This window comes from Nomascus leucogenys, chromosome 16, assembly GCF_006542625.1.
Source record: "Nomascus leucogenys isolate Asia chromosome 16, Asia_NLE_v1, whole genome shotgun sequence".
In the NCBI taxonomy this organism is placed as follows: Eukaryota; Metazoa; Chordata; class Mammalia; order Primates; family Hylobatidae; genus Nomascus; species Nomascus leucogenys.
The window spans coordinates 11,811,147-11,823,511 of record NC_044396.1 but is presented as its reverse complement, the minus strand read 5'-3'; the positions used below and the strand labels follow the sequence as shown (position 1 = coordinate 11,823,511).

The window sequence follows — 12,365 nt, the reverse complement described above, 5'->3', positions numbered from 1 at the left end:
GGGCTGCGCCCGGAGTGGGCGAGACCATGTGCCGGGCTGCGCGGGGAGACAGCGGGCTACGTGCGCTGAAAAGAGCCAGCCAGGGGCCGCAGCTACCCTTCTCCGGCTCGCCACTCCCCTGAAGTCGTGTGGACTTGGAGTCTGAAGATTTCTTGAGTGCGTAGAGATGCCTTAGCCGGGATGACAGCGTGGGGACGGCCGGCGGCTTCCCCTGCCCCAGGCCGCGGTGGCGGCGCCGCGACCCCGCCCTCTCGCGCCTGTCCTTCCCTCCGCTCCCAGCCTTTGCTGGGCGCCAGACCCGGCTTCGCCGTCCGGCTATTAGCCCACTGTGGCTAGTCACCCCCGGGGTCCCGGCCTCCGCGGGCTGGGGCCGCCGCCACCGCGGCAGGACGGGGAGGCGGGCCATGGCGTCCTGCGTGGGGAGCCGGACCCTAAGCAAGGATGATGTGAACTACAAAATGCATTTCCGGATGATCAACGAGCAGCAAGTGGAGGACATCACCATTGACTTCTTCTACCGGCCGCATACCATCACCCTGCTCAGCTTCACCATCGTCAGCCTCATGTACTTCGCCTTTACCAGGTGGGGAGGCCCGGCCGAGCGGGGGGCGCGTCCAAGAGCTAGGGAAGAGGCGGGAGGGAGGGTGGCGGGGAGGGGGGCCCGGCATGGCTCTGGGTGAGGAAGCGGGCTGGCTGCTCCACGCACACTCACTGGCAGCCCGCCGCCTACGCAGCCCCTCCGCCCGCCCGGTGTCTCACAGTACGCTAGCCTGCTCCCCCACCCCTCAGTGCCCCTTCTCCATACAGCGCCTCCGGTTACACGGGGAACGCACGCGAGTCACCCAGCACGATCGCCCCCCCACCCACCGCACTCAGCATCGCTCCACACAACATCACGACGCGGGCCCCTCCTCTGCACTGCTTCAGCCCCCGTCCCTACCCAGCACACCGCATGAATCATCACGTATGCACCACTTTCAGCACACACCGCTACACATACAAAGCACCCCAATCCACAGCGCCTGCAGGCACCATACACAGGCCCTGGACACAACCTAGATCCCTTCCTGTGGAACTCCGGAATTCGGCACTATCCGTAACGCACAAAAAATGCACATGTATGCTACATACATGGTCTTTCCTGTGCAGCACTTCCCCTATGCATTGCACACAAGTCATCCAGCATAACACTTCCCCCAGCCTCAAACACTACCATCTGTACCACGGCACAAACTGCCACTCTAAACACACATATCACAGCGGACCTTTCCTTTCCAGCACAGCCCAATACCCATCATCTGTGTACATGGCTGCACAGACACCAGCCCGCCACACATCACGCAGTGCATACCCTGCTCACTCATTACCTAACATACGTGCTGAAATGTGATCTTGTCCAGCAATTTTAGTGGTGCCTGGGGTATAGTAACTGCTGTGTGTTAAATGAAACACATAAACCTCACACAGCATAACACAACTCTCTTATTCCCTGGAAAACATACACACACATTCTAATATATACCTGTTCATAGGAGCTGCCCAGCCCAAATCTTGAACACACCTCATGTAACTCTGGCACTGTGCCTGTGGCCCCTCATTCCTAACCTAGGGAACTAATTCATCCTTTGTTCATAAGGAGGTACACACCGTGGTTCCTACTTAGAATGATTTATACTTTCTGAATGAACCTCTTTAAAGAAAGGAAAGTCACACCTCCCTCATCATTATGGCTTAAAAGGCCAACTTAGAGTAGTGTAGTTTTTGAGCCCCACTGTTGGTTGCAAAACTGGCAGTGTGTCCTTAATTAATTTGCATAACCTTGCTCTGAGCCTCAGGGGCCACACTTGTAAAATGGGGATGAAATATCTACTTATATAGGGTTATGAAAATTAAGTGACTGTGTGTGAATGCATTTAGCAGAGTCCCTGGAGCACAATGTACAATTCACGTCAGTTACTTCTCTCCCAGGATTTTTATCCAACAATCAAGGTTCTCTGTCAGGGTCAGCAGAACATGTATAGGGATATATATATTGGGTAGTCACAAGGATTGAGAGAACTTCTAGTATTTGGGAAGGGGAGCAGTTAACAGATATTAAATGTATTGTGACATACGTGACAGCGCTGTACAACATAAAGTGAATTGTCTTCTATACAGTCGTTTGTGTACACACACACAAGTGCCGGTGGTGCCTCCCTTGGGAATAACTGCAGTTTTTCAAATCCTCATAAAACTAATATCCTCCCACATCACACTTGTTCCTTACCTCTGGGATTCACTTGACTCTTGGTTCTTGTTATGTAAGTGTTTATCCATTTGAAAGAATTTACCTAAAGGTATAAAGCTTAAGTAACAATTGCTTACTCTTTAATGATTGAGGGATCTTGCCACTATTACTATAAAATCTGCTGAAGCTGTGCAGCAGGTTAAGACCAGACCTTTCCACAGTACCTGACCAAACGTATTTCTAGCTTTGGAGAGAAAGGAGTCATGTCCCTAACTATGGTTACTTTCAAATACTTCATTATGTTGCCTGATTTTATCACTTAATAGCTGTGTGGCCATATAATTTTGCTAGGCCTCTATTTCCTTATCTGTATGTAAAATTAAAATATCAATACAGTAATCTGTCAGGATTATCTGTCATGAGGATTAAATTCATCTTTTTAGATAATCTGTTTAGCTCAGTGCATGGCAAGTATTAAGTGCTTAATAAACATTAGTGGTTATTACGATGTGATTTCATTGAATGCTACTGTCTTCTAAGTAATATTTAGTATTGAATGAGGATGTAGTATGCTCTGTAATTGAGAAGGATAAAAGCATTTGAAAAATGGACATTAGATAACATACATACCTGTTTCATGTTAGCTTCAGTTTAACTTCATCTTAGGTGTGGGCTTGAAATAATGAAATTAGTGAGGGAGTTTCTCTGGAAATTAGAAAAATAATTATGGTATTTTGTTTTAAATAATGAGAAGCAAGAATGAGCCATTGGTTTCAGCCTTTCATTTTTAATATTATTCTAGGTCCTTTCAAAATAGGTTTCTCTTCCTCTCTTCTGATATAAAAAGTCACAATATTCTGAAATTTCCTTTTACATCATATTCTGTCAAGGCAGTCAATAAATTGCAGCAGTGAAAGTATAAGAAATCAATATGAATTTTAACAGCTTGTCCAAAATAATAGAAGAACCATAATCTGAACTTCAGACTGTGGCCTCATCCAAAAATGTTAACAATTTTATTTCTTCCACTAATTTCATAAAGAGACAGAAATCACATAATGAAGAACTAATTAATAACAGGTTTCACTTTATATAAAATCATAAGCACCATTAATAGAATTAGTACTTACTAAATCTTACTCATTTTTTGTAATGATTCGTGACTCTTAAGTGGGGCATTACGATGATAGCTCTATATTCCTCCATAAAGACAGAAAGTAACGACTTCTTAAATGAAAATTTATCCTATGCTCTTTTGTAATGATTAACTCCAGTGCCTTATATTTATTTTATAAGATTTTAGTTGGACAATTGTTCAGTGCAATTCTTTCAGTAAAATTTAAAAAATATGTCTTAAAGTTTGTTTTGCAAAGACTAGTTGTCTAAGAGAACAAGGAGATAGGATACTTTTGGGATGTCATATAACCAGTATGTCAGAAACAGTACTTGGGTACTGTCACATGCTTCAGAGATCCAGCAAGAATTTAAGATTACAGAGGATTAGATACCTTGCACTGAAGTCTGAGACAAGTTTGGATTTGTCAAGTAGTTCTTTTGTTAGATGGCCCTTAGGCCAATTCCCTGTTAAACCATAGTGTTTAAATCTCCTGTCTTTATCACCATCATTAAAAATAAAGTTAGATACTACCTAATCATTTTCCTATTTGAAAAAGCTCATTTCCAGCCTGGGCAACATGGTGAAACCCTGTCTCTACAAACAAAACAAAACAAAACAAAAATTAGCTGGGCATGGTGGCATGCACCTGGAGGCTGAAGTAAGAGGATCACCTGAGCCTAGGAGGTAGAGGTTGCAGTGAGCTGAGATCATACCACCATACTCCAGCCTCCACCCTACTCACTCAACAGAATGAGACCCTGTTTCAAAAGAAAACGAAAAACTTATTTTCCCACATTTTAGAATAAGTAGGCTGGGCGCAATGGCTTACACCAGTAATCCTAGCACTTTGGGAAGCCAAGGTGGGAGGATTGCTTGAGGCCAAGAGTCCAGGACCAACCTGGCTAACATAGCAAGACCCCATCTCTATTAAAAAATAAATAGTATTTTTATAAATAAATGCTTTCGCATATGTCTTAGAAGTTTGTTAGCCAAAGTAGGGCAAGGAAAACTTTTGTCTCAAGCTCAGAGTATAATAATTACCTATAAGATACCCTCATATTTACTCTGCATTCAGAGGTTGGTAAACTTGGAAATATTGAATGCCTTTAGTTTAAAAAACTCAAGCTTTAGATTTAGAAAACACCAGAATCTATTAATTCACATTCAAAGAGGCCCACCTCTCCTTAAGAGGCACCTGCCATTCAACAGTAGAATCAGCCTTTGTTAGCACTTGTCCAACAAAAATTGTTACTTACCTAGAAGACATTGCCTTTCTGTGGATTTGTGTACTTAAGTGATCGTCAATTTGTCTATGTTTCATTTCTCCTCGATTTAGAACTAAGGAGACAGACAAGGACAGGGAAATGGACAGACTGATTGATTGATTGATTGATTTGTTAATAATGGTTTTTACTTAATTTCCCTTATTGGCTTTGGAACTCCAGTTCACCATCATATCATTGGGGTGTACTTCTGCCCACCTGTATTGTATTGCTTATGGATACTTGCTAGCCTTCCCTGTTCTTTCCTTCTTGACCACATAAATTCCCATTAGAAAATGTCCCCTGATACTGCTGATGCAGTTGTCTTTATCCTGTTTCCTTTATATACATCATGTTCCTTCTCTCCCAGCAACAAAAGCCCTGCATGCCCTTGTTCCCTGACACTAGCAATGTTAAGTGCTCATCTATAGTGATTATGGGCTAGGGTTAAACCAGCCCTGGAGGTGAACATTATGTTAGGTTGCACCTGAGGTCCAGTTATCAATGATTGTCAACATTTCTTTTCCCTGGTTACTATTTGAATCAAATTTTTTATTGAACTTAATGTTTTATATTTTTTCTTATACTGATTTCCAGAGTTTTATGTCCGTAATACGATTTCTAATTTATTAAAGGGGGAAATGTGCCATATATTTCGCTGGGGTCTTCTGCAGTGAATGGGCACTTGGATGACTTAAATACTTATTTGGCTTAGATGATGCCTCAGCCCACAGAGATTATATACCTAGGAAGCTGCCTTTCAGACTCCTCTTTAGTAAGCAACCTTAATTCAAGTTCATCTGTTCTGAATAAACTGTGTTTAGCATTTTAGATGTAGTTCTATTACCAGATGTAACACAATTTATCTTGTGACATAATTCCTATTGCCCCAGATTTCTGTAGAGAAGTTACAGTTTTTCAGTCTTAACTAATCCCAAAACCAGGACTAGTCCAGTCAGCCTGCACTGCTTCCTCAGCCCTGGCATCCCATTTAATTCAATTAATTCAGTTCAACAGTTCATAGTCCTCGTTGCCTCTAGCCTAGGTTTCTCCCAACCTGGAGTTCACCACCTTGTTTATCTTCAGCAGGTCTGATTGGGCCCTTATAGCTTTGGGGACTGTTCTCTTTCCGTTCCCAAGCCTTTGCTCAGCAAACTCCCAACACTTTGGGATAGCTGACTCCCAGGCCCTGGCTCCCCCTCCCTCCAGTGCTGCTCCTGTGATCTTTTTAGACAAAATCATGGTCCCATCTTTCCCTGTTTAAAATTCTCATTTATCCAATAAATACTTTAAAACATATCACCTTTCTCCTGCTTTAGTTGATAACTTAGCTGTAATTCTTCACAAGGATTGTGACTTTCCATAAAACGAAATTAGTATGGTATGAAAGATAACACCAAAGGTAGTTGACATCAGTATTTCAGTAGATGCCTGTCACCTACAGGAAAGTACTAGCTGGACTCCAGGGTCCTTTGTAATGGAGTAAGTCTACTTTCCCACCTCTATCCCTCCCTCCATACATAGCACACCCAACACCCAGCAGGCCCTGACAGCTCATGTGTCCCACACCTAGGCAGGGCTGCCATCTCTCAGACTGGAAGGCACCTCCTGCCACCTCCTGCCCACACATGATGCCACCCTTGGCATCCTTCACAATCCATTTGGATGGTTCCCCTCCAGGATACCTTTCTCAATTGTTCCAAGAAGCACAGAGGAAGAAATGTTTATATCCTTCCAAATACTTGTGATTATTGTATCTCACATGTCATAATATTTGTTCCTGTGTCAGCTTCTTGAGGCCAGTTATCTTAATCATCCCGGGATAGACATCCAGTAAATGCTGAATGAATTGAATACATGAAATCATTTATTCAATAAGAACTTAAAATTTATCACCGTTCTTTTCCTTTAGTTGATATCTCACCCATAATTCTTGACAAGGATCATAACTTTCTATAAAATAGATGAATGTGGTGTTAAAGATAACACCTAAGCTACTTAACATTGGTCTACCATGTAACCTGGGATTAAACTTTTTGTTGGGAGAGATGATCCTTAACAGTGACTCGTCTAAACATGAACCTATAGGTCTTTATTTCAAGGACTCATATTAAAGGTAATGAGGGAGAAGATGGGAGGGGGAGAGGGACAATTAACCTAGAAACCTTGGGAATCATAATAAAGTTTAGATATTCCTGGCTGCCTGACCCCAGGGAGAAAGACTTGTCTGAAAGATTGTAGGCAAGTGAATGGAGTTTGCTTTGGTTTCCTGAAGTTACCACCCCTCTGGTCAAATTCCTGTACTCAAATATTAAATTGAGACAGAATCGGAGTCGGAGTCCAGAAATTCTTTGGAGTGCAAACTTTTTTTTTTTTTTTTTAAACTCAGGGCTTTCCTGATACTTCCTGCTGTTAAGACTTTGTCTCTTTGGGTAGTTCCCTATCCTAGCTGAAACAATGCTCTGCAGAAGAAGCCAAGGTGTTTGAAAACTTGATTGGGAATTTAGATATTTGCTAATGGTCTCAATAGCCCTCTGTAGCCAACACTCTGCAAGGGGAGAGGGAAGTCGCTGCCAGTGGACCCTGTGGGTCAGGCTGAGACTCCCCCCTCATGTTACCTGAGTCACTGGCCTACTCTGTCTTATCATCTTGCTCATTCTTGCCACCTACTATGGCAGGTGGATGCCTGCTGTGTGTCAGGGCATTGTGCCAGGCACCAGAGCTACCTTGGGGAAATGAGGTGGGACTTGTGCCCTGGGGAGCTTTCTTATTTTAATCTGTACATTTGGTATTTTCACAATATGTGGTCAGTGCTATGCTGGAGCACCTCCTAAGTTTAGCAGAGAGCGAGGAAGACTTTGCCTCCCTAAGCTTGTCTGTTTGTGTCCTTATTGGAGAATGTATAATAGCAACCTTGACCTACAGACAGCATTCCAGAAGCCCTCATATCTACTTCCACTCTGCCTCTATTTGTGTGTGACTGTGGGCAAGATAAACCAAGAGCTTAATTTTCCTCATCCTTCAAACAAAGGTAATATTGGCTCTGCCTTCCCCCACAGAACTGTGGAACAGTTAAATAAAACACCAGCTGTGAAAGTTCTTTGGAGTGTTCAGGGCACTGCAGACTGGGGCATTTTGTTTAGTAGCTGCAGTAGACCCAGGAAAGAAGTCAAGGCGGTGTCACAGCATCACAATTGAAAGCTGTAAGTCTTCATATTTTTTGTTGCTGTGAACTGAAATGTCTTAGTTGAGCAAGTACCCTTAGGCCAGGAAGAGTCAAGATGAGGATTGGGCAGCCCAGACCACAAGTCATGATCTTTCCTGAGAAGCAGGAACCACACTGCAGCCTCACAAAGCCATAGGAGACAATTACAACCCCACCAAGGGGCCAATCACAGGTGAATACCTGGGCTTTTTTGAGGTTTGTCAGAGACAGTTCTATGTATGAAAAACATTTCCTTCAGGGCAAGGCTATACTAAGATAATGTCTCATTGTCCTTTTTTATCTTGATCCACTCAAGAATAAGGGCTATGTCTCTTCATCTCAGACCTCAAAGAGTCCCTACCCAATGACAGGTATTAACTAGATGAAGGAATGAGTGGACATAAATGAAGGGCATTTAAACGTTGTGAACTCATAATTACGGACACTTCCTCTGTGCCAGGCACTGTTTTAAGTGCTTTACATGTTTTAAGTTATTTAATCCTCACACAACCCTATGAGGTAGAACTATTACCATCCTCTGTTTACTGAGGAGGAAACTGGGGCACTGAGAGGTTAAGTAATCTGCCCAAGGTCACACAGGCTGGTGGTCTGGCCCCAGCCTGTACCAGTCACTGCACTGTATGGCCTCCTGTAGGGGAAAAAGCTTGTACTTTGGGGCCAGGCCCTATCAGTAAAATGCAGATTATGATCATTTCCTGCTTTAGAGTGTTATGAAGATTCAGAGCGCTAACATGCAAAGCCACTAGAATATAGTGGCCGTCCATGGATACTGGATCTTGTCCCTCATTTGGGGTCCACTCATGTGTACTTTGCAGCCAAGTTCTGCTTCATGATTAACTGTGGAAACCTCAGCATGTGGTTAAGTCTCTGGATTATTCGGGGTTCAGAGAGGAGGGACTCACACCAGACCTTACAGAATGGCCCTGTGTGCTCAGGTTGCCCTGTGGCCAGAGGGGAGTTTGGCATCCTCACTTGTTAGGCTTTCTGTTCTTTTTGTGTACCACCACCACAGACTGGTAAGGGGCTGTTCTAGATGAGGTGGGGACACCCTCTCTGCTCTCGAAACTCACAGTAGGGTGTGACATTGGGGACTTTAGTCTGATAGGACTCACATGGCTTCGTAAACTCACTCTCCTATCCCCTAATCTTTCATTGCAGAAGTTTGATCTTCCCATACTGCATGTTTTCAGTTTATCCAAAGACCTCACTGTCTTTCATTAATACATTTTTTCCTAGTTAGACAAATATAAAACTGCCAACTTTTCAGACCCAACTGCTATTTTATTCCGTTTAATCAACGTTTTACCCCCTCTGAAACTAGGCCATCCGTTTGATCCTCTTTTTCTAATAAAATTGCTCAAAATTTACAAAACTGCCATTTCATTGGTTTTATATCCTAATGTATTACCCATTTAGTTATAAATTTAGTGCTGATGTACCCTTTCAAGCATTTTGATTGGTAGATAATTTTAAATAGAGACTAATTTACTGATTTGCCGTAGCCATTTATTTGTGGTTAATAACCCGTTAATTAAAATTTTAGTTAATGTTTTTAAAGAGAATGATGTACTCACGTCGCTTGAAATCCAAGATACATCAAAGGGTATGTGGTGAATACTTCTCTCCATACTTCTCCCCAGCCTTTCATTTTTCCTCTTTAGAGAAAACCAGTGTCACCATTTTTTTGGGTGGATTTCCAATGACGTGCTATGCAGGTATAAGCGTAAATTATAAGCTACATACCCATACACATTCCCCCACCTTGTTTTGCACAACTAGTTGCTTATTATACCTACTATTCTGCAATTTGCTTTATTTACTTAATGATATCTTTTAAGTTATTATGAATCAGTTGATTCTTAAAAAGCTTCCTTGTTTTTTTCAATGGCTGCCCAGCTTTCCATCGCAAGACTGGACCATAATTTCTTTACTCAGTCTCTTTTTGGTGGACATTTCGATTGCTTCCAACTTTTAAGAATACATGTAATGCCATAGTGAACAATCTGGGATATAGTCATTTTTGCATGAATGAGAGTTTATCTAAAGGATAAATACCTGAAAGTAAAATTGCTGAGTCACAGAGCATATGCATTTGTAGACTTAAAATATTGCCAAATTGCCCTCCATAAAAGTGATTTATTTATACTGCTACCAGCATTGTATGAACATGCCTATTTACCTGTTTCTTCATATCCTCCCCAGCTCAGTCATTAAAGTTTTACCTTTATCAATAAGGTAGATTTTAAAAACAGTCTCTATTTTAACTTACCATGAGTGAGGTTGACCATCTTTTCACTTCTGAGAGCCTTAGATTTTTTACTCTCTGAACAAACTCTTCATATGCTTTGCCCATTTTTCTATTTAGATTTTTTTACTTTATGAACAAACTTCATATCTTTTGCCCGTTTTTCTGTTTGTTTTTCTGTGTTCATTTGTTGTTCTTCCTGTTAGTTGATTTTGGGGAAAATGCTTTGCATATTAAGGAAATTAGTCTTTTGATATGAGTTATAAATTTTTTTCCCCAAGTTTACCTCTTTTCCTTCAATTTTGTTACTGATTTCTTTGCCATGTGAATTTACCACTTCATGATTGTTGTTTGTTTTGTTTTGAGGTTCATTTGTTTTTTTAATTCTCCAATTCCAGTATTTTTTAAAATTTTTTGAATCTTTAATTTTAATTTTTTGAATCTTCCAGAATATATTTATTATAAAGTATGAGTTACAGAATCAGCCTTCTTTTCCCATGCAACAGTTGTTAATTTCAGCCTTGCTTTTAATTTGTAACCTACATATTGTGTGTCCTGTCAATGTCTTTTATACCAACCCTGTGCCTCTAACATAAGTCAGGCTGATTTAGGATGACGGATCATTTTTTCATGAGACAGCTTGGCTTGGGGGAACAATCATTGTCTTCAGTGTCTAGCAGACCTGGTTTTGAATGCCAACTTAGCAACGTTTTACCTACATGACCTCAGGCAAGTTACTTAATCTTTCTGAAGTTTTGCAACCTCATTTTGTAAAATGTGGTTGATAATACTTCCATTTTGCAAACTTGTGATCATTAGGGATAATGTTTATAAACTGCTTGGTCAGTGCCTGGCACACAGTAGATAGATAAATGGGAGCTATTACTGTTGTCATCATCATTCCCAATGTCAATAATGTGATGTCAGTCTGAATGAGGACATTGTGTGCCCTCAGTGTGCAGCCATTCTTAAGTAAAAACTAGTGTGCCTGGAAATTGGATGTTGGGCCTCCCTACCTAAGCCAGGAGGCATCACAGATACCCTAGTAAAGATCAGGCTGGCATTTTGAGGGCCACATTTATAACCTCTGGGCAGATATTCAATTGTTAGGTGTCTATTAAAAGTGCCCTTCACTGGAAGGTAAAGTGTGTCTGATTATGTAGTCTGGTTTTATAATCAGGTCTATGAAATTAACAGTCAGCATTACTTTGTTAGTGCCGTTTGGACATATAATGATCTAAGAATTATTGTATGATCTGTATAATCTCTTATTGCAGAACCTATGTTCAATCCTGTCATACATCTAGCAGTCCCCCAGTTTTTAGAACATGGAAGTCTTCCTTCCTCTAGGTTTTCAATTTGGATCTGAAAGTAAATGCTCAATGTTGTTTTTCTATTTTCAGGGATGACTCTGTTCCAGAAGACAACATCTGGAGAGGCATCCTCTCTGTTATTTTCTTCTTTCTTATCATCAGTGTGTTAGCTTTCCCCAATGGTAAGTAATGTCATGCATTACCACATTTCTCTTATATTGTGCCTTTCTGGTTTATTTGAGATGTGAGTCGTCTAGAAGATGGAGTGAAGAAATAATCTGAGTTTTGTGTAGTGGTTAGGGGCACAGGCTCTGGAGGCAGACTGCCCATTCTGCCACTTCTAGCCCCAGGGAAGCCTCCTAAAAGTGCTGAGAATGCTTCAATTTCCTTCTATAAAATGGAGATAGCAGACAGGTACGGTTGTGAGGGTTAACTAAATGGGTGCACGTTAAACACTATGAACATGACTGACAAATTATAAGCTCTCAATAAGTGTGGTTCTTTTTGTTGCTGTTTTTGTTATTATCAGTTGAGTCATAAAATACTCCATTACTGCTGAGTTCTTCCTTTTTGCTAAGGACAGGGTCAATGCTGTAATGAGTATTACTTAAATAAGTTGTCCCAAGTGATCTTTTATCACCATAAACTTTGCTGATTATGCATTTAGGATATGAATTTTCATCAGCAGGAAAAAAAGACCATGATTTCTGTGAATTTTACCCCCATCATGATTATGGAGTGAGTGAGGTAAAGCTTTTGTTTGAAAAGCAAGTTTGGTGTTCTGCCATGCTCACAATTCATCCCTTTCCTCCAAATTCTTCCTTAAAAGTTGTTTTCTTTTTTCTTATTCCCTTTCAGTACCTTTCCACTAGAATATTCTCTACTTGTTTGCCGTAGCCACGTCTAAACACTCACTCTTGTCTTCTATTTTTTTTTTTTTTTTAATACTTATGACATTTGGAAATTGTTCCAGTC

The 12,365-nt window shown here is 41.3% G+C and overlaps 1 protein-coding gene across 1 annotated transcript in view; it reads left to right on the top strand.

Annotated features, from left to right (window-relative positions):
- Positions 1–43: 43 nt before the first annotated feature.
- Positions 44–12,365, top strand: part of PTDSS1 (phosphatidylserine synthase 1) — a 73,276-nt gene continuing 60,954 nt past the window's right edge. The window contains exons 1-2 of the mRNA XM_003268333.4: positions 44–583; positions 11,481–11,572. Of these exons, the coding sequence (XP_003268381.2) occupies positions 405–583; positions 11,481–11,572 (271 nt within the window). The 5' untranslated portion in view covers positions 44–404. The remainder of the gene's footprint in view (positions 584–11,480; positions 11,573–12,365) is intronic.